We start from the raw sequence: 23,402 nt of genomic DNA on the forward strand, positions 1-23,402 counted from the left end.
ACAATCCTCTTCCTCTTCCTGTCGTCAAGAGCCGGATATATCTCTGCCTTCCGATCCCGAACTGGAACCACGTTGAACCGAAGCCATCTTTTCCTGCTTCTGGTTGAACAACCAGTGATTTTTTTTTCCTTTGGAAGATTGTGAAATTAGGGTTTTGTGGATCTAATTGGTTAAAAAATTGAAAGAAATTGGGGCCAAATTAGAGAGATCAAGCGATGATGGAAAGGGAGTTCATGAGAAGACGTAGAACCGTAGAGGAACACAATGTAGAAGGAGTGTTGAAGACAAATTTGACGCATGGGGTTGGCGAGTGTCATAGAAATTCTGTAAACATGAACCATAAATCAAAGCCACAAGAACAATGGAAAGGGAAACCCACGTTCTACCAACCCTACCACCCTCAACAATGTTGTTTTTTTTTTCAGTTCTCTTTGCATTCTGGGTTTTTCTTTTTGTTCCCTTTGCAGTTGCATTCTGGTAAGTGGTAATGGGTTACAAATGATGATAATTAAGAAGAAGATGAAAGGTTGATTCTGGTGGCTGGGTTTGTTGGAGGTGAAGATGAAAGGTTGATTTTTTGGTTGATCTTGTTTGGGTTTGAGGATGAAGATAATTTGGGGTTAATTTAGGGAATTTATTTTTATTAATTAAATTTTAATTGTTTTTATTTTTGTTAAATAAATAAAAATTTGTGATGTGTTATTTATTTTTATTTTTTTTAAATCCACCTCAGCTCATTTATCTTAGTCAGCGGTTCAAATCATCACTCACCGGAGCCCAAAGCTCCGGCGAGGACTTGCTCCAAACGATTTATAAATATGAGGACCTTTTACAATAATTTTTCTGGGAAGGGACTTAGGTCAGACGGCGAGTTAAAGATAGAGACTAATATGATGCTTAATCCTTAAATGTATGTGTAAAAGGTGTATTTCCATTAAACTCCTTTTATAAACTCATATAAAATTTGCTCACTAAAAAATAAAAATCTCCCTGATTTTAAAGGGAGGAAAAACATATTTTTACTTTTTGATAAATTTAATTACTTTGGTCTTTGGCTATGTCGCTATGAAGCCTTTCACTTCTTCAGCTACATCATCACTCTTTGGTTCGGTCAAATTCCATGTTAATCCTCGCAACCTGATTCACTGTCTGTCTCTCAGTGTAACACACTCGTTTCCGCCACCGCTGCCGCCGCCCATTCCGGTAAGTTAGGGTTCTTAATTTCACTTCAAAGTAGTCATTTTCTTCAAATTCTCCAAATTCTTGAATAGTTGGTACTTATACTGTACATCAATTCCAATGTTGAAGCATCTATTTGCATAAATTTCATCATTTTGATGACCCTTTGGTTTTTCTGTCACTGTGTTGATATGGATTTTGCGTTGTTGTTCTTCAGAACCTTTGATTGGTTTGATTTGATTTCAGGTTAACAATGGAGTTTGTTAACAAATTAGTTGACACGGTTAAGAGAGCTTCAAACAACAACACAGTGATCAATGTTTGTCTGGTTGCTTCGTTTGCAACGCTGGGATTGAGATCTATGAATCAGCAGAATCTCATTGAAGCTCTAGAGGCTGAGAAGGAATCTCTTGCCAAATCCAATAAGGCCATTAGAAAGACCATCTGGGATTGGAAACAGCAGCTTTATGCGGAAGCTTCGACGGATTCTGCGGTCGTTCCTTTGGCAAGGCTCAAAGCCATATATGGTGAAGCCCCACCTCCTCAAAATTCTCAGCTTGGTAATTTATTTCTATCTCTTCACCTGCTATAGCCTCAATAAATTGTATTTGGCAAATGAGGAAGTTAATTTGGAGTTTTGGTAATGTAGAAAACGATTGTAGGGATTTAAAAGAAAGAGACTAATCATGTTGTTATTCCGTTTATTTTCATATCGCCTTGTATGATTGATTTCTACAATTACTTTCCTGTTCAATCTAGTTTGGTTCGAGTTATATGTGTTGAGAGGTCCACATTTAGGTAGCTTTTGGAGTAGAGTTAGGTCTAATCCGAAGTCTAAGATGGTATCAAATCCCATTCTAGATCCATTTATTAGGCCACTCATGGATGGACCACCCGCAAATGTCTTAGTCCTGCAAACTTCAAGCTCTAGATGTCCAGCCCTGGACGTGAGTGGTGTGTGTTAAGGTCTCACACTGACTACTATTATGGCTAAATAAGTCCTTACTCCTTATAAATGGTAGAACTATCCTCTCACCCATGAGCTAGCTTTTGGGGTAAAGTTATCTTTAACCTGAATTCTAAGAGTGCATATTATATTTTGGTGCGACATGGTGGGTTTTATGCCTATACTTTGATTTTTTGTGTATGAGGAGTATTGACATGCTTACAATGTGATTGGTTACTTCGAAGGGAGCTTAACTTCATTGTCACGGTTATGCTTATAATAATTCTGGAAATTTTCTTGCCTTGATGACGCAGCTTCGATATGCAAAAAGTGAATAAAACTCTCTTCACATTCTTGTCATAAATTCTATAGCAGATGAAAATATATTACTATAGAAAGACCATGGATTTAGTTTGTTATTGGCTGAGGCAGTTCTATTTTTATGTTTTGGCTTTCATTTTTCTCTTAACATATCTAAGATTTTGCTAAGGAAAAGGGTGAAATATAGATAGTGGGGGATGTGGAGGGAGAGGGAGAGAATGGATAAGTCAAGATTCAAGAATCATGTTGGTAAGCCCTGATGGAAAAATTGTAATTTCTTGGTTTTCTATTTGATACCGAAGCAGCAAAATGTATGTTAATTGCTATGAAGTTCATTTTTATAAGAACTTTATGTGAATTTATACTAATTATCTACTGTAGTACCTTTCTATCAGGAATGTGGGCAAAACATTACTTGAGTGAACTGTTTAAAAGTTAACTTTTAGAAAGAGAAGTTCAGGACACTGGGTGAAAAATCTTTTCAAACTAATAGTACATAACAGAGAAATGAGGAAATACAAAACGGACAAACGTTCAATGCAGCTTCTTCCAACCTAATACACTATCTATAAGAGAAACTCCCCCTCCAAACTCTGAAGCAGTCCATATTACAGTACCATCTAGAAGCAAAATGATACATTTGGTAAATCCACTAATTGCACTATAAGCATAACCAAGGAATTAAAATTCAGATCAGTCTTTTTCTCTTTGAATTCTTATTCTTCTTATCTTATTTTTCACTTTTACCCTATTATATACCATTTTGACTCCAATAGTGAGCTCTGCATAATTTCTAGTGACAGCATTACTGATTACACACATTTAGTTTTACTACCCGTGTGAATTTTTTTACATGCCTGCATTTGTGCCTAAAAATAAATATTATAGCATAGCTATCTTGTAAAGACTTAGTGTTAGGCTGTTAGCTCTCCAAGTTAGAGATTTTTACATGGATTTGATGATTGGAAAACAACATTTCCTAGGCGTAATGGATTTTGACCTATATCATGATTTTGACTTTCAATTATTATTTCTTTGTGGTTTTTACAGGAGATACTGTGAGGAAAGATGCAAAGTCATCTAGTTCCACCAAAATAATGGCCTGAGATCTGCACTGTTGTTAGGACTTCAGAATTTTTTGCCATTGGAAGTTTGTCAATAAAATATTTTCCTAGAGAAGAAACGTATAATCCTGTCAACTTTTTTTCATTAGCTAGTATGTTGTACTTGGAGGAAGTTTAAAAAGTGAAACATTTGTCTTCAGAAAGATAAAAACAATAAAAACATGTTTTTATCTTTGCTGTATATTTTATTAATCTAACAATTTTGGCGAACAGATATAAACTAGTACAAATTTGGTAGAGCTAGAGTATGTTGTCTTTCAAATTTGGCATCGTATTGACTCGAGTGAAATATTGTGTATTTATCTCTTCATATTTAAAGGGTTTCACATGTTTAATACATATGAAGAGAGATAGACACAATTTGAAAATAAAAAGAACATGAGAGAGGATTCTGAACCATGCCATAGAGATGTCATTTGTCACAGCGGTCTAGTTGTATCATTCTCTAGAGCTCTAGCGTTACATCTCTCTCATATAGCACTCTTACAATTTTTCCAGCCTCCACCTCCTTCTCATGGAGACTCATTCCCTTCATGGGGCTTCTTTACTCTCCTTGGGGTCCTTCTCACTCTTAAGTGAGAGGTCTCTCATTCTCTATGTAGGATCTTTTTTCTCTTGTTCCTTTTATTCTCACTCTTCATCATCACCAACTCTAGCTATGTTGAAGGCAAGGTTTCATTCGCATTTCTGTAGAAGGAGGATGAAGAGAGAGAAACACGTGGAGTTATTGAAAGAGAATAAAAAAAGTGATGAGTTGTTTGTTGAGTTCAGCTTTGGTTTTATATATAAAAAATTCTAGAGAGAGAGTGACGATGTGGTTGTCGAAAATTGAATGTGAAAATGTCCGAAGTGAAGTAAAGTTGGAAACGCTAACGGCGAGGTTGGTGTGGCGGCGGCAAGCACAGAGAAACAAGATTCTAGGGAGGACTAGTAATTTTGTAAGTCAATAATAATAGTTATATGGTGTTTTTAGTGCCTGAAAATATTATAAATATTATTTGTAGTCCTTGAAGTTCTACCGAGATTCATGAGCTTCTTGTGGTTTACGTGACACCATTAATGAATGAGTCAACACGATGCCAAATTAGATAAAATATTCTAAGAGCATCTTCATCAATAGCACCTTTTTTTTGAGCAAACATTACTATCATCTTAACGTTGGTTCTTAGTAGTTTGGCCCGACGATGTGTCTGGGCTCTAAACAACTTATAAGTAATTGATGCAGATTTCTCTCCAACCACGAGTTCTAAGTTCTTAGCACTATTCCCCTTATCCCACAACACACGTTATTTATCTTTTTATTTTCATATGGCAATAAAGCAAAACTCAAAGTAATCTTGATGAGAAAAAAAAATTATACTAAGAACTTGTAAAATAAATTTGCTTAGCTAAGTAGAAATGGAAGATTCACAATCTACGAATCTTAAATATGTTTATTAACTGAAAATGCGAATTTTTATTTAACAATAATAAGAATATTCCAAATCCCTCTAAAAGATTCCTCCACGTAAATAACTATGTTTAAATATGTTTTTAATCCTTAAAAATATAACCAATATTAGCTTTAGTCCCTCAAAAAATATTTCTTAAATAAATACATAAAGTGTTTGTTGTTAAGTTCTACTTACACGGCTCATAGAATGTTGACCCTCCATTTCTATTTAGCTAAGCAACTTTATTTTATAAGTTATTAGTATAATTTTTTTTCTCATTACTTTGAGTTTTACTTTATTTCTATCTGAAAATAAAAAAAGATAAATAATGAGTGTCGTGGGATAAGGGGAATAATGCTAACAACTTAAAATTAAGAACTCGTTGAAGAGAAATCTACATCAGTTACTTATAAGTTGTTTAGAGGCAAGACACAACGGGCCCAAGTGCTAAGAACCAAAGTTAAGATGCTCTTAGAATATTTTATGTAATTTGGCATCGTATTGGCTCATTCATTAACGGTGTCACGTAGACCATGCTCATGAATCTCGGCAGAACTTCAAGGACTACAAATAATATTTACTATATTTTCAAGGACTAAAAACACCATATAACTATTGTTATTGACTGACAAAATTACTAGTCCTCCCTAGGATTTTGTTTCTCTATGCCCTACCACCGCCACACTAACCTCGTCGTTAACGTTTCCGACTTTACTCCACTTCAGAGATTTTCCCATTCAATTTTCGACAACCACATCGTCTTTCTCTATCTATAAATTTTAAAGTTGGCTTAAATAAGTTTTTGGTCCCTAACTTTAATCATATGTTTGACTTTGGTCTCTCATCGGAGTAATTGTGGGCTTTAGCCCCTAACCTTTGTCAAAATGTTTAGTTTTAGTTCCTCCGGAGCTCTGGGTCAACACCGAAACTCCGGTGGTCCATGTGGCATGGCCACGTGCGATTAATGAGGCCCAAGTGTTTTTTTATTTAAATTTAAAAAGGAAATTAACCTAACTAATTAAAACCTAATTTACTAACCTAATTAAATTTATATATTTATTCTCTCTCACACGTTCTCTCTGTTACCTCTCTTTCACACCATCACCATTTTCTCCTTCTGCTTCAACCAAGCAACACCTGAACACCACCCCTCCTTCCTCTTCCTCTCGACAGCCACCACCCATCACAATGAGTTCCTCTGTTTCCAGCAACCACCGTCGCCTTCCTCCTCTGTTCAACGAACTCAGAGCCATAGACACCACCATCACGCGACACCACCGCCACCGCCAACAGGTCCAGCAGTCGCGAGCACGACCGACACCACCGTGGGCTTCTCTTCATGACCGTGAAGCTGTCACCACCAACCGTGAAAAAGACAGGGCAAAAAGGAGCCACCATTGTTAACTTCTCTCCTATTTTGCGGCGAGACGGATGAGCTAATGGTGAAACAGACATCACGACAAGAATGCCCTTGAAGTCAGCTTCAAACCCTCCGGCGACCGCCGCCGCTGCCACCGTCTTCTCCGACGACCGTCGCCACCACCGTCTTCTCCAGCGAGTCTTTGCCAGCAAGTTGCAGAACTGGAGGTCCTGCTGTTTGTGCTTCTTTTATTGGGGAGGGTTATGATTGTTGATTTGGGTTGTAACTTTCGTGAGGTTGTTTGGTTTATGATTGTTTGCCCCATTCTTTTGTTGTGTTGTGGTTATTCATTCTTTATTTATGTTTACTGTTTAGCCTTCTAGATTGTTTGTTTAGGGATTTACCTATGGTGCACAACTTTTTAGTTGTGTAAAGTTACACAAGTAAAGGATGAGCATTGAGCAGGTTACAAGTATTTTAATTTTTTTTAAATCATTTTTAGGTTTTGAAAAAAAAAATTTATCCATCACCAACCCTGATCCCACCACCATCATCAATCTCTCTCCAAGCCACCACCAATTCAGAACCCATCACCCCTAACCCACCCACTACCATCATCAACTCCACGCCACCCCCAACCCAAAACCCATCACCCATAACCCACCACCATCACCAACCAACATCTCTCCTCCACTCCATCACCAACCCACCCCACCATCACCACCACCCACAACACAGAACCCACCCACCACCAGCACTCAGAAACCCATAACACAAAACCCATCCAATGACCTCAATTTTCATGAATTCCTGAATGCCATGTCTCAAACTCTAACCTGCAACAGAACACCACACTCAACATCAATGGACTCAACTTCGTTCCTCTCATCTGCTCCTACCCTTTTCACCTCCACCACAAACAACTCCATTTCCATCATACCCATCTCCTCCTTTCCCAAAAAGTATCTTCCTTTCACCAAAATCATGGCTTCATCAACTACTGCATCATCAACAGCAAAACCCATAGCTTTTGGGTTCAAGATTTTGATGGAAACCTTCACTGTTGATGTGCCTAGAGCAGATAACAGGCCCTTGATCGCCCCTTTTAGAAGAATGAAAACATGGCTTCAATTCAGCATGCAGAGAACTGTGTCTTCCGCCATGGAATCAACAATGCACGAAAGGCAGAGATCTGACAGTGGGCGAAAGGCTTCGATTCGCAAATCAAGATGGAATCGGGAGGCTGAAACATCGTGGTGAGTCGAATGATGAAGGTGGTGAGGCTGGGGTGGGTTTCAGATGAGGAAGTGGTGATGGAGATGGTGGTGTCACGGTTTGGCTTTGAAAGAGGAGGTGGATAGCGGTGGCTGTGGGAGGAGGAGAAGGAGAGAAGAGAGAAAGAAGAATGAAGATGAACTGTTGTGAACCCAGAAATTAACTTATTTTTTATTTTTCAGAAAAAATGAAATTATTTTTTAAAAAAATTAAAAACCGAGAAACCCACACTAGGAGGTCAAAAGGGTTGTGCACATTTACACAAGCTTTTCCTTGTGTACCGTAGGGGACCCTTTGTTTAGTTTGAACTAGGATGGTACCCGTGCGATGCACGGGAGGCTTCATCTGTAGTTTTTTTTAGTTTATGTCTAACCAAAATTTATAGCAACTAACTGTGCGTACGTTCATAGATAGGGTCAACATCTTCAATATTTGTAAACTTTATTTCAGATAACTTTGGAACACTTCATACTGGGAGGGTGCTAACCGTGATGAGCAGTTTGACTGTTTTGACACAGCTTTCAGTGCTCCTATTCCAAAAGACATATGCTTTGGTCACTTGCAGGATGCTGTGTGCATGTATACCAGCTATTTGTCAGTTCCACAATTTGCCATTTATAGTTGTCTTCAATGTGTTTAAGTAAAATCAAAATATACTCCACTGTGTGTGCAAGGCAGGATTTTGATATGTGTGATCCATAAAATGTGTTTTCTTAGTGGTCTTCCATGATAAATTTGAGATGGTACTAAATATAACGTATTCATTCCTTTCAAAAAAAAAATATTCATTCATTTTGCTTGTTTACCAAACTTAATCGTGAAGCACTAAAGTGTATACTTGATTTTCGTTGAACTCAATGCCGATCCACGTTCGAGTTAACATGTCAAAATTTTACTTCTCCCTGAGTTGGGATGTCTATTTTCCCTTGTGTCAACATGTCAAAATATTGCTCCTCCTTTAGTTTGGATGTGTTTTCCCTTTGGCATCAACACAAACATGAAACCAAACAAGCATAAATTATGTAAAATTCTTTGCCGGTCCTAGTGGTGCATCATCACTTATTGTACTGCACCAGGGCTGTTAGCTAGTGGACCAAAAAGACCGGGAGGAAGTTAATCCATATTTCCATTTGGTTTAATTCCATGGTAGTTTACTCATAGTCAGTGTACTCTTTCCTTTTCTATCTTATAGAAACTCGGATCTCCTGCTTGCAAAAGAGAAAACTGGACCCTGAATTATGGGGAACTGATACATTATGTGGTTTATTATCATGGTTCTAAATTGGAGGAAAGGCAATATAAAGTATGAAATTCAAGTGTCTCTTGAAAAATAATAATGAATATTGTTATTCAGAACAAATTTGTATAAAATAGGATGCGACATCAATTATTTAAACCCGAAACAGAAACCAAAAGAGAATGTCTGAGCTCAATTCACAACTCTACATTCTAAGAATCATGTATTAAAATTAAAAGAATTCATTTCCACACAAACTTCAATAAATTATGCTTGGTCATCAAAGAGATCATTGAGCTGGGGCTTTGTTGGTCCAGGAATTAAACGGTTCTACTTGATTTGATCTATTTTCTCAAGATCCTCCTTTGTCAGTGCCCAACCAAAGATTTGCAGATTTTGGTTCATTATGTCCTTATCATAGCTCTTTGCCACAAAAGTGGTTCATTATGTCCTGTTCATACAACCATCTTAGACTGACCTGAGCTATAGACTTGCCATGAGCCTCAACAATCTCTTTGAGCATATCATTCTCCATAACTTCATTTGGTCCCCTGCTGGCACCTTTCCTAAGAGGCGATAAAGCAGTCAAAACTATTCCTTTTGCATTGCAGAACTCTCTTAGTTCCTTTTGTTGCCATGCAAGGTTCCTTTTGTGTGGCTGAGCCCCTAAACCATATCAGCGTGTTCCGTCAAGTTTTTGACGGATTTGGATGGAAGGGTAAACGGTGCAGCGTTTTAAAAGAATAGGGTTCCTATTCGTAGAAAAAAAAGATAAGGGTTGACAATCGCAAAAAGTTAAAATATGAGGGTCCAAAAGTGCATTTAAGCCAAAATTAAGGGCAGACGGTGTAAGTTACCTCATCAGAAAAGTGCTGCAAATGCAATCGTTGCAAGCAACACAAATGTAGTGCGAAAATCACTTTCCTCACAGCGGCGAAGAATATGCCTCCTCCTGTCTGAAAGCCATGGCCACCACTTTCCAACTCCGAGCAAACTCTCTTTAAGAATTTGGAAAAAGAAGAAGAAAGCAGGTGGTGAGCCATTGTTTGCCTAATGCGTGCTTCAATCTTCTAACCCTGCAAACAATAAGAAACTTGGGAATAAACAATAACTTCAAAAGTTTGCAAAAATAGCTAGTCATTCAAGTGATAAAAGATAAAAACTCCAGCATCAATGAGAACCAGCTAAATTGCAAATGGCCTAGATGGTTCACCTACTGGACACATATGCCACATCCAATCATACTAACTAACCTTCCATGTATCTCTCCCAGAACACAAGCTCCTAATAGGATTTTCAGGTCCATACAATTCAGTCATTGCTATAACTCAAACAACAAATTCAAAACAATAGAACCACACCAAGTTGAAAGATCTTTTCAAAATTCACAACATACAACCATAAAAAATCGCTATTTATAGAGAACTAATCAAACTTCACAACACATAAAACCAGAAATATCACCCAACTTGACTTAGAAAGACAGGACAATGCAGAATCACTTAACAAAAGCAATAAAAAGGATCTGAATTCCAGTTAAAGTCCCTAGTGTGCCTGTATGAATAACAGTGACATCATCAGAGAATACCAATATCCAAAATCTCAGCACCAAAGAGCTTATTGAGGCGATTAAGCTTGTTTATCACCTGAATAGAATATTTCCAAAACTAAACATGATTTTTATCTCCTTATTTTTTTTTCTATAAAATGAACTTTACAAATACAACACATACCGAACGAAGAAAGTTACAATAGGTTCTGGCAATTCAAGAAGCCAGAAGTTGTAATGGGAAACTGAGAAATCGGACGAAGATAAAAACAATGTTCCTAGTGCATTATAATCAATCATCTGGATGCAAAACTATCAAAAGAAAAACAATAAATTAAAATACATTATATACATGCATTAAGTAACTTGTGTGCAATCTCTAATGGAAATTTGTCTACTTCTCTAGAGCATGGAAAAAAGCGTTGATCATTTACTAATAGAACAATGGAAATCTGTCTACTTCTCTATTTTTTACCCAACCGTTTAGCAATCTCTAATTAGAGCGGGAAGATATACCTTGATTAATTCCTACGTTTTTCCCATCCACTGTACGTGAAGGCCAAACGCCCATTTTCTTTCAACAGGGAACTATGGTCTACTTCCTGGAATAAATAACAAAAACAAAAGAATCGCATATTATGCCTTTCTCCAGAGAAATTGAAAAATACTCAAGTTGTTAAATCATTTAGAATCTTACCAACTTTAACTTGATGATGCTGCTTCACATTTACCTTCGTGTCAAAATCTGTTGAGGTTCTGGAAAAACATGTAAATATCTAAAACATTGTAGCAAGAAATTCATGGAATGAGACAAAAAAAAGTTTACCTTTTTCGTTAACAAAGACCTGGCCATGAAAGAACTCAGCAAACTTGAAAACTTCAAATTGGGAACGCAACGCAGTAATCAATTATGATTGATGAAAAAGGAAGAAGAGAAAGAGGTGTTACAGAACCTGGTGTTGCCGGGGCGGAAAGAGAAGCAATTTGTAGCGAGAAGCGAAGTTGTTGTATTTATAGAACGCTGGCATCTATTTCCCCTGTAACCCTAAACGTACGAACTGAAAGGACCAGGCATAGAGTGACAGGCTTTTGAACGCTACATAGAGTAATAGGGTACAGATCATAGCTGAAAAGGACATGAAACAGCTGGAATTCGCGAGTTGAAGAGGAGGAATAGGGAGAGATTAAGAGGAATAGGCGGAAAAAGGGTTAAAGAGGAGGAATAGTTTCGACAATAGCTGCTTCGGATGTAGGCACAGATGTAGGGAGAAGGTTCTGGAACAGAGGTGCCTATTACGGCTAGAATGATATCAGACTCAGAGGAAGGATGAAAGGGAAACAGGGAGAATATAATAGGGAGTACAACATAATAAGGCCCATCCCATCCATCTCTCCCGTCCAAAAAAAAAAGTTGGTGCATGAACAGTAGAATCCAATCCTTCCTTTGTAAGGCAGTAGATTCTAAATGAAAGCTTTGTCTCCTTTCTTTTTCCTTTTTCTGGGTTTAAATGAAAGTTTTGTCTCTTTCTATGCTTACCCAACCAGTGCCTATGGTGTTAAGAAATGGTTAAGAAAATGCTGGATTTAAATGTGGGGTTTTTCTTTTGGGGTTTGTGCCTCTGTGATGTGCAAAGCTAAATGTGTTTCTGGGAGATTTTGTTTTCAGGGTTTGAGGATGATATGATGTTGAACATTATAAGATGAAGATTTAATTTGAGATTTATGTTTGATGGTTTTGGGGAAGGATTTAATTTAAATGATGGGATTTAAGGGTTTTAATTATGAGTTATTTAAAAAAAAACCTGGCCTCATTAATCTCACGTGGCCATGCCACATGGGTCACCGGAGCTCCGGTGTTGACCGAGAGCTTTAGAGGGACCAAAACCAAACCTTATGACAAATGTTAGGGATTAAAGCGCACATTTACTTCGGCGAGGGACGAATGCCAAACATATGGTAAAGGTTAGGGACCAAAAACTTATTTAAGCCTTTTTTTTATACATAAACCAAAGCCGAACTTAGCAAACTACGCATTACTTTTTTTATTCTCTCTCAATATCTCCGCGTGTTTCTCTCTTTATCCTCATGGGGCTTCTTTTCTCCCTTGTCTTCTTAGCTATGTTTTTCCGATGCTTTTTTCATCGAACAATTGTATTTGTATCACACTCTAAGACGTCTCCTAAACACCCTATTTTTCTCTTTATTTCTTTTTTCATATCATATATCTCATTCACATTCATGACTTCTTTCTAATAATCTCATTATACAGAACTTAATTCTTTCTAATATTCTCATTATGAATCTCTGCAGGAGGTGGTGTATGCACTATGCGAGTATCCATGAATGTTTTTTTTTCCTTTTAAAATTATCATTTTCTTCCTAAAATATATTGAACTTTATTGTAAAATTGGATTCATGATGAATCATATTCACATCATAACTTTTTTTAGAAAAAGCTTTGTAACGAGAACTTCTTCCATCACACTACCTCAAGATGCTGCAGATCATGTCATTAGAAATTTCAGAGGGCAGAGTAACTAACAAATCTGATGCACATACACTGTTCAAGGTAGAGCCAAGCAAGGTTGACAGAATTTACGATATGCTTGTGAATAAGCGAGGTTTTCAAGCACAATGAAATTCTCTGTAATTATTAAGAGGCCATTTTTGTACATTTCTCTTCATCATGTTATTTTGCCCCACAGAAATAGGTAGACGTCGCATTATTTCTCAAAAAAAAAACTTTTTTTATTTCAATGATAAGAGTTTAGAAAAGTCTCCCAGTAAAGGGAGGCAGGTAATTATGATTTATGACCTTACTGTTGAAAGACGCCTGGTCTGTTACCATAGGCTGCTGAGAGAAGGCGACAGGAACCATCCCCCTAATCACACCCATTTCCGTTTCCATTTTGGTCTTCACATACTCTGTTCTCAAACCCCAAAAAACAAGACCACTATTTATGATCTAATAGCATTACCTGCATACTCTGCTTCAACCATGGCTTTCACCTGTTCACCTTTCATCACTTGCAAGGTTACTCTCTCCATCAACCACATACAATTGAACAGATTTAATTTGTTTACTGATTATATTTTTTTTTAAACTAACACTAAAATTAGTAATTCTGATTGATTATTTTGTTTCAGAAAGATTTGTGTTTCTTTAGTTTTCATGATCATTCAGCATCCTTTATTATCACTGATGAGAAATGCAAGAAAACAACATCAAAGAAGATCGTTTCTGTTGTGTCACCCCATAAGAACAAACGCAACCCTTCTTCTGCAGCTGGCTCAGTTAGATTTATTCAACTTTCAAATCTTCTTCTTTTCTTCTTCACTTTCTTTTAGGTTGAATTTTGATGCTAATAGTATAAAAAGTGAGTATCTTTGGTTGATGCATGCAGAGAAAGACTCCAATGACTGTGACAGAGAAGATACTGGCTGGAGCTTCAGAGAAAAGTGAGGTGAAGGCAGGGGAAAACGCGTGGGTAAATGTTGATGTTTTGATGATCAATGATATCACTTGCCCTGGTGTGTCTGCTACCTTCAAGAAAGAGTTCGGCAACACTGCTAAGGTGTGGAAAATAATTTCTCACCACCTTCACCTTCACTTTCACCTAATAGAGAAATGAGTGATGATACACAAATATACAATTTCTTGTGGACATCCATCACACAAACCACTTTGTAGTGACTTTTAACCCTAGTAACATTTTGTGAAGGTTAAATAGCCTCGACAGAGTGGTAAGTCTAAAAGGTTCACATAATATATGTTTTTTAATCATTTTCGTAGAAAAATATAGGAGTAGATTAGAGATATGCAGTAGGGGGAAAGGAATATAAGAAGAGGAAATGAAAAACTTAAACAGAAGCCTGTTCCTAGGAGGGAATGTAAAATACCTTGTAAATTGATAGATGAAAAGGAATTTAAAAAGGGTCAAATGCATTAGGCAATGATGTTTTAAGAAAGGTTTTGTTTATCTGGATCAAGAAAAAATGGCTCAATAAACTAAAAGTTTCTCCGTAAATTAGTTTTAACATATAAGAACTATATTACAAATAATATTTACTAGAATGTTAGTTATAAAAACATGATTTATTTATTGGTGGATTAATTTTTAATATGGTCTACCTTAAAACTGTCATTTAATTGAATAGTGAAAAGAGATTTCAAACACCAACAATTGTAAGAACGAGTCGCGCTCGTTCTAGTGGCAGATTTGATTCGGCTTAAGATATTGAGTTTAAATTTGTGTATGAAAAGAAAAACCCTCATAGAACTAGGACCATAAAGATATGCATTCCTAATCTCTTTAGATTTCAATTAGTATATTCTGACACCGTAAATAACTTGGTCCAATCTCATCCTTTCAAATTTTTTAGTAATTTTTCTTTGTAAATTTTAAGTTTATAATCTGATTCATTGAAAGTAAGTCCATATTAACTACAGTAGAGATCAAAAGTGTAAATAAGTCTGTATTGTATAAAATTTGACAAAAAATGCCAAATAGTTTTTAATAAAATTTGAGTCAACCTTAAATTATACAAAAAAAATTATTTACCAAAAAAATGAAAAAAAAATTCTTCTCTACTATTAGAGTAAAAAGACTAGTCTGTAATTCAAATAAGTTTTATAAATAAGGTGATTTTTTTTCAGAACCCTTTTTATACATTTTTTTTCCCATCATATCTCTTTTTCACCAACAATTGTTAATCAAATTGTACATACCTAATTCTCTTTACACAAAACCACCAGGTCGAGTTTTGTGTATAAAAAATCTGACGATAAAACTAAAACTAAGAAATATTGTCATTCTAACCACAAATGAAGCCAAAGAAAGAAAAAGTTTACAAAAAGGTCGAGACAAAAGAGCCGCAACAATTTCTTGTTGTCAGCTCACTTGGGCAAGCTTGAGGGCCCAAACCCAAATCTTATTAGCCTAATTGAATAATTAGGGGCTCTTGACGAAAAATAATAATTAGGGATTGAGATTATTTGTATATTTTTAATTAATAACAATCACTTGTCTTTGTTTATTTTATTTTTTATTCTATTTCTTTTAGTTTTCCTCTTGTAAATAAAAACCAATAAATTGTTGATTTAGTAGTAAACAAGCAATCCCATAAAAATGAAAGCACAAGTTCAAATACTAGAAATACATTTTTTGGGAGGAAGGTGTAACTATTTTGGCAAATTCAGTGGAAGAAATTTTTTTTGTTAATTTGTCCTAGCACTAAAACTTTGAGATAGGACAGTCTTGTTTTTACCCAATGCATACATGTTAATAAGGGTGATCTTTTAATTTTGTCTATACAAAACTTCTTAACTTTGTGAATGTTTTGAGGGTTTGAAGGTTTGGGACCGTGAAAAGATTGTTGTTATCCCTGATCATTACATATTCACAAATGACGAACGTGCACACCGCAATGTGGATACTGCAAGAGACTTTTGCACAGAGCAAGATATTAAGTACTTCTATGATATTCAAGATCGCACTAATTTCAGGGTATGACTTCTATTTAAATGATATTAGTCTTGGCTTTTTTAACATGTATATGAATGGGTTTTTTTACTAATTAACTAGAGTTAGCTTTTCATCATGTACTATATGATACGAGTCTTATTCACCTTGTAATGTGATTAGTATATGATAAATCAATTGCAGTCAACAAACTTTGCTGTTCTTAGAAGTGCATTCATAGGTTCAACCTAGAATTTCAAAATCCATTTCAGAATCAAATGAATTCCTTTAATCAGAAAGGTACAGAACAAGCCTATTTGGCATCTGCTATTGGCATTGTCAACTCCAATCCCATAATTACCATTTTGGGTATTTTGGCACAACCACTCCAAAGTTCTGATTCCGGTTGGCACCAAGACTCTGGATAATCTCATCATCTTACACATGGTCAACATAATATGCTCATTTGCATTCCATATGAAAGTGAGCATATACGTGTGCGTTTAGATACCAGTTGAGTTAACGTGAAAGCACATTCATCCCAATCGATAAGAAGAGCTTTGTTCACTTCTTGCCTCAAAAGTGGGTGCTAACGCCCCGTCAGCACCAGCATCAATGAATATTCAAACCTCGTATAGAAGTCCAAAAACTCTCACTTTTACTCTTTCTAATCTCTTGCATGTTCTTGGCTTATCTAAGAACCTTCTTAGTGGGCCTTAATTTACAAAGGAGCACAATGTTCTGTTTTTAATTTCATTCTAATGTATGGTTTGTTAAATCTCGTAATCCCAATGCTTAAAGACAAGTTTAAGAATGGCTTGTGTATCTTTGAAGGCCTTTCATTCCCTCCAAAGGTTCAAGATATCATTCTCTATCGGCTCATCTGCATGATGGTCAATAATCTTTGAATTGTATGAAGAGTCCGTTTGGATATGGACTAAGAGTTTATTAGAGCTTATCTACTAAAAAAGCACTAGATAAGCTTCAATAAGTGCTTTTTGGTTTGCATCCAAACGGGTTGTAGGACTTTCTGTAATTGTTCATGTTGGTAACTTAATTCCACCTTACTCCTGTGGCATGCTAGTTTAGGCTATGCCTCTTTACTAATAGTCAAGAAAGTCTTATCTTATTGCAACATTGCATTTTTCAAACAGTAAAATTGACATACTCTAGTTTCCAAAAAGTGCTCTAGAATAGGGGTGCTAGTCTGGTTGCATGGCAAAAATGCTCTAGTTTCCATTTTCTCCTTCTGACTACTACATTTGATACCCTCCTATGTGAATTGTGAACAACACAAGTACTTCCATCTAAAGGAAGGTTTTCAATATTAAGAGGCCTTTAGTCAAATGATTAAGCCAGAAACAATGAGAAATGTCTTGCCCCTAGGCTCATCTAAGTAATGGTCAATTAATCAAATTCATGTGAGTAATGCATTTCCAAATGAGGAGCTTCATGAAGATGTTTATGAAATAAAGTTTTATTGCTTAAAATAAAATAATGTTTTGTATAAATATTGACTACAAAGTAATTTATATCGTGCAGGCTAACCCTGATTATAAAGGTGTTTGTCACATTGCTCTAGCACAGGAAGGTCATTGCAGACCTGGAGAGGTGACTTTTGTTAACATAGCTCCTCCTGGCATTAAAATTTAAAATCTTCAGTTTTCAAAACTTCTCTGAATTCTGATCACTTGGCATGTGATAGCAGGTCTTGCTTGGAACTGATTCTCACACAACATCAGCCGGAGCATTTGGTCAATTTGCTACTGGAGTTGGGAACACTGATGCTGCTTTTATATTAGGGACAGGGAAGATCTTACTCAAGGCATGTACACACATGTTGTCATTTAGTTATTTGTGAACATATTTGAAGACTTTGTGTTGTAAACTTTCATGAAGTTTGTTTCGTTCCAGAAAATTCTTGTAGCGCGTGTTTGGATCAACGTTCTCACAATTAATTTTGGTGAAATTGAAATTGGTAAAATTAATTATAGTAAAAGTGAGTTATGTTTAAATACATTTATGAATAAGTGATTTTTGTCGGGTAGTGTTGAGAAAGTCAGTTGTAAAATCTTACAATTGATTATGTTCAATGCAGAAGCTACTCTCTCTAGCTTGTACCATAATATTGATTTTAGATCTGAAATCAATTCTCCAACATGATTTTATCCTGAATTGATTTTACTCTACTAGAATTGATTCTGGAGTTTCGATGAATTGCTTGATCACACTTGAAAATGCAGGTGCCTCCGACATTGAGATTTGTACTGGATGGTGAAATGCCTAACTATTTGCTTGCGAAGGATCTAATTTTGGATGTAGGTGATGGGTTCCTCTGACTAATTTTTTCCATTTGAATTAAATTTGGTTAGTCCAAGTTATGCGACACAAGTAAATTATAACACTATTTCTATTGTTATGTGAAAACACTAACCATCATCCAGATCATTGGTGAAATTTCAATGTCTGGTGCAACATATAAAACTATGGAGTTTGTTGGGACCACTATTGAAAGCTTAAGTGTATGTATACTTTAACTTTTTGGCCGTTTTCTTTCTCTATCTTAATTCCATTTGCACAAGTGTAAGATCTCTGAATTGTTGTGTTGAAGATGGAAGAGAGGATGACACTGTGCAACATGGTTGTAGAAGCTGGAGGGAAAAATGGTATTGTTGCTGCTGATCAGAAAACATACCAATACCTTGAGGTTGTTTGGGGTTAATCAGTGCCTACTATACTTTAATCAGTTTCATTATTTCTGTGTTTTCTTCTCTCAAATTTCCATGGAATTTATATTGCATAGTTTCGTTGCACAGGATAAGACATCTGCACCATTTGAACCAGTTTATAGTGATGAGAAAGCAAGGCAAGTAATCTGTTTCAGAATAGATAATACATTTCCACCTTTTGCTTTCTCTTATGTGACTCTCTTACAACTGATTGTGGTTTTCCTGTTGATGTGCTAGATTTCTAGCCCAGTATAGATTTGATGTATCAAAGATGGAACCATTGGTGGCAAAGGTTGTTTAACTTAGACTTAAATCATACTTTTTTATTTCACTTTGCCATGAAAATGTAATGATTCTTGTATTTTAAAAAACTTTGTCTAATTCCTGATGTAATGTAATATGTTTGAACCACTCTACGCAGCCACATTCCCCTGATAATCGCGCTTTGGCAAGAGAGTGCAGCAATGTGAAAATTGACAGAGTATATATTGGATCATGCACTGGTGGAAAGACTGAAGATTTTATGGCTGCAGCTAAAGTTTTCTTAGCTAGTGTATGTCTATTATAATTTTCTTTCCCTTTCTTGTTAGCATGGAAATGCATACATTTTTTAGATAGAAAACCATCAAGGCTGGACTCTAGGTGACCTAAACTAGTTACCTCTTACCCATGTCACATAGTTAAATAAGCCCATAGAGACACTTTGATGTTCTCACAAAAATTGGAATTGAGGACTAACTATTTTAATCCCACCTGTTATGAAAGATTCCAGTAAAAATCCATGAAGTATAAAAACAAGCTTTGAATATTATATATGTTACAGTATTGTAAGCCATCTCAAAATGAAGTTAGTACACATAAACATAACATATGAGAGACATTTTGAGCATATGATCTAAGTAGGATTTATTTGAGCTTCTTGTTTAGGGTGCATGTTTCTGGAGAAAAACATGTTAATGTAGTGTGTATCTTTTTTTCAGCATTGTAAACATTAGTAACTTTCTTTCTTCTTTTTTTCCTCTCCTTTTAACATCATGAAATTGTTCCACTATAGGGAAAAACTGTCAAAGTGCCTACTTTTCTTGTTCCTGCAACACAGAAGGTTTGTGAATGAGACTGTTTTTCCAGTTTCATAAGTACTTATCACCAAAATCGTTGTTTTAGAACTCAATTAATGAATCTTTCAGGTTTGGATGGACTTATACACGCTTGAGGTACCTGGCTCAGGTGGCAAAACTTGTTCACAGATATTTGAGGAAGCTGGGTGCGATACACCTGCAAGTCCTAGTTGTGCAGCATGTATGGGTGGCCCAAAAGACACATATGGACGCTTGAATGAACCCAAGGTAAAACTCAAATACTATTCCATTGGAAAAACTATTTCCCACTTTCTGGAATGACTATAGATAAATGTAGCACCAGAATTTTTACAGAACAACTGTGTTTTGTTTTGATTTTGATATAACTAATGAAAGGACTCTTAATGCAGGTTTGCGTCTCAACAACAAATAGAAATTTCCCGGGTCGAATGGGGCACAAGGAAGGTCAGGTATATCTTGCTTCCCCATATACTGCAGCAGCATCTGCATTAACTGGTTTCGTGACAGACCCCAGGAAATTCTTCTAGTAAAGCTACTATTATGTGTAAATTCCAGTTTCAACCTAACAGTGGTAATGTGAAGTTGTGAACGTCTATTGAAAAAGTTAACCAGTAATTTTGCTATAACTCTTGGAAACATTGTACGATAGATTGCCGCTTGTTTGAGGTTTACAGAACAAGATATGCAAAGGTTTTGGTTGAAAATGAAATTCATGTGCCACAACAACAACAGAACAATGTATGTTTCTCATCATGAGTTCTTCTCAGTTTCCTGTACAACAGATTGAGATTCTACAACTATATAAGAAACACAATGGAAATACAGATATATAGAATAGTATATATGATATGATGTATATCAGTATATGTGTATAGCCTTATGTGGAGCGAGTCCAAGCCAGCAATCTCAGGTAATTGGAAAGTGAAATTGACAATGCACTTAGAATGATACAATTTGAAAGACTAGTAATAGCAAAAACAGATTAATAATTAAAGAAAAATGAATAAAATTACAGTTTAGTCTTTTTTCCATGATCTTCTTCTTCTTCATGTTGGATCCACAATCATGCAATGCAACCCCATGACATGGTGTTTCAGAGGCTGGAACTGACAGCAGTAGAGGGACTGCTGCGGCGGCGGCTGTTCTTCTTTTTGCCCTTAGGATCACCACCACAAACGATGGAGCACTCAACTCCACAGATAGTGCTAAAGCAAGAAAACAAGCCATTCCCACCAGTACCAGTACCAGTACCAGCACCACCATCTGTGTGCCTCCGCGTGTGGCGGCTGGTCTTGGTGCTCGTCGTTGGATAGCTCGAGAATTCACCGCGGTCTATCACCGGCGGCAGCTCTGTCCGCCACCTCTCCAGCTTCGACTGCAGCCCTTCCACGCTTTCATCCAGGCTCCACCCTCCCACCGTGGAGATTTCTCCCTCCTCAATCCGCGGCCTCCTCGCCATCACCGCCGCCACCTCTGACGGCGACGGGCCCAGCTCTGATTCCGTCATCACCACCGGCCTTATGTTCCCCAGGTTCGACCTCATCGGCGTTGCGTACTCAAACCCGCGGTTCACCTTCCCGAACGTGTGCAGCGGCGTCCCCCTGTGTGAACCCCCGAACCCCACCGCCGGGTTGAACTTCGACACCGTCGGAGAGTTCCGAAACTGCGTTGCCACCGCCGGCGAGTTTCTGAACTGCTGTTTCGGAGAATTCGCAAACTGCGGCTTCGGAGAGTTCACAAACTGCGGCAACGGCGAGTTTCTAAACTGCGGCTTCGGCGTATTCCTAAACTGCTCCGGCGCCGGAGAGTTTCTGAAATGCTCTGGTGCTGGAGAGTTCCTGAAATGCGTCGGAGCAGGCGAGTTCCTGAAATTCTCCGGTGCCGGAGAGCTCTTCAAATACGCCGGTGCAGGTGAGCTTTTATAATACGCCGGAGCCGGAGAATTCTTAAAATTCGCCGGCGCCGGAGATCTCTGAAACTGCGCCGGAGAGTTTCTGAATTGATGTTTCGGCGATGCCTTAACTTCTTCATAAGCCATGGCGGTGACAGGAAGGTGGTGCTGCTGTTCATGGCTGATATCGTCATTGTGTGTTTCGTATGTGCCAGTTTCAGAGACGGTGTTGACGGTTGAACCTTCACCATCGCCGTGGTTATCAACCTCGCCGTCGTCGTTTCTTGGTTCTTCAAACGGTGGCGGCGGTGGCGGTTCCACGTGCACATCAGAAGGGTCAGCGCTGGTTGGTTTCCCATTCTTAATCTTCCACGGCAAAACAGGGTCGCTGAGAACAGAGCTTGTTTTCTCGCTTTTCCCGGAGACACCGCTGAGAACGGAGCTTGGCTTAGACGACGACGTTTTCTTCTTCTTCTTCCTTTGCCCCTTCTTCTTCTTGCTATTATCGCTTTTCACGCTGATTTCTGAACAGGAAATGTCAGAATTCGGCTTCCCCATATTGATCATATTCCTCTGGCGTCGCGTGGCAGCTTCCGAAACCATGACGGAGCTGGTATCACTCTTGGTTCGCCGGAGCTCCGGTTTGGAATTGTTGTTGAAAACATGCGGGCTGAGGTGGTTATGGCTGTCGTAGGCATCCTTCTCCCCCATGAGATGACGGTACCCAACGGCGGAGGCGTTGAGCGTGTAGAGCGGCATGCTCCTCATAGAGCTGTCAAGGACAGCCACGCCGATGTTGAGAATCCCCTGGGGCCTCCCAGAGAGACGTCGCACTTGTAGTGCAACGAACCTCATCCCAAGCGGGGCGCGGTCGTTGTGAAACGGCCGCTCTGGCGGAGGGATGAGGTTCCCCACGAGGACACGGACCGTCCCGACGTGAATGTCCTTGAACCAATGCAGCGCGTAGATCTCAATCATGATGGCTGACGTGTCGGAATAGAGAAACTCCTCATCGACGCGGAAAACAAACTTGTCGTTCCATGTGGGGTGCGTGTGGCCTTGCGTGTCGACGCGGGTGGAGAGTTTCCGGTCCGGGTGAACCCACGACACCGCGTAGGTTCGCATGTTGCGGCCAACCGGAGCCAGGTCCTGTGCAGAAATCACATTGAGTTCCAATAGCTGGAACGGTGCATGGATTTGAGACATTGTTGTTGAATTGAACGAAGGTTATTAATTAATCTAAATGATGATTGAATTGGATTGTTTTGTTGCACCCAAATACCTATACGATTGAAGGTGTGTTATATTGTATAGGTATTGGGTTTGGGTGGTGCATATGATATGATGATGAAGGTGGTTGGTTATTTGAGTTTGTAGGATCTGAGGTATTTTTTGTAGAGTTTGTTGGTGTCGGAAGATTTGGTACGTTTGTGGGTTTTGAACCAAGCAAAGGAGAAGATGGTGGAGATGGTGGGATGGCGGTGGTTGCGGGGAGGGGTGCTGCCACTCGAGGTCGTCCAGGAGGAGGACGACGAGGGAGGGCGTGACATGAATGGGAAGGAAAGAAAATGAAAAGAGAGAGAAAGAAAGAAAGAGGGAAGAAAGAAAACAAACGGGAGGGAAATAAGGTGTTTGGTGTCTTTTCTCTTTTGACCCTATGTGGCATAACCGGAAGTTCAAAGCTAAAATTGAGGTGTGCATGTTTTTAGCATAGTAGTGAGTTTTTAAGGATAGATGATGAGCATTGTCATGTATGAATATAATACAATTAAGAAATAATTTTGTGGATTCATAAT

The 23,402-nt window shown here is 37.8% G+C and overlaps 3 protein-coding genes across 3 annotated transcripts; 2 read left to right on the forward strand and 1 right to left on the reverse strand.

Moving 5' to 3' along the window:
* Positions 1-1,045: 1,045 nt before the first annotated feature.
* Positions 1,046-3,809, forward strand: LOC130717686 (uncharacterized). The gene is made up of 3 exons (XM_057568025.1): positions 1,046-1,203; positions 1,426-1,739; positions 3,497-3,809. Exons 2-3 carry the CDS (start codon positions 1,433-1,435, stop codon positions 3,550-3,552), a joined length of 363 nt encoding a protein of 120 aa, XP_057424008.1. The 5' UTR covers positions 1,046-1,203; positions 1,426-1,432; the 3' UTR covers positions 3,553-3,809.
* A 9,456-nt stretch (positions 3,810-13,265) lies between these two features.
* LOC130717685 (3-isopropylmalate dehydratase large subunit, chloroplastic-like) lies at positions 13,266-20,494 on the forward strand. The gene is made up of 15 exons (XM_057568024.1): positions 13,266-13,458; positions 13,572-13,718; positions 13,829-13,999; positions 15,779-15,931; positions 17,429-17,497; positions 17,595-17,711; positions 18,130-18,204; positions 18,331-18,408; positions 18,498-18,593; positions 18,703-18,752; positions 18,853-18,907; positions 19,037-19,168; positions 19,670-19,717; positions 19,803-19,961; positions 20,105-20,494. The coding sequence occupies exons 1-15, from the start codon at positions 13,423-13,425 to the stop codon at positions 20,240-20,242; spliced, it is 1,524 nt and encodes a 507-aa protein (XP_057424007.1). The 5' UTR covers positions 13,266-13,422; the 3' UTR covers positions 20,243-20,494.
* LOC130717684 (uncharacterized) lies at positions 20,483-23,200 on the reverse strand. Its single transcript, XM_057568023.1, has one exon. It carries the CDS (start codon positions 22,810-22,812, stop codon positions 20,809-20,811), a length of 2,004 nt encoding a protein of 667 aa, XP_057424006.1. The 5' UTR covers positions 22,813-23,200; the 3' UTR covers positions 20,483-20,808.
* Positions 23,201-23,402: the final 202 nt, after the last annotated feature.

Source organism: Lotus japonicus, chromosome 5 (assembly GCF_012489685.1).
Source record: "Lotus japonicus ecotype B-129 chromosome 5, LjGifu_v1.2".
NCBI lineage: Eukaryota > Viridiplantae > Streptophyta > Magnoliopsida > Fabales > Fabaceae > Lotus > Lotus japonicus.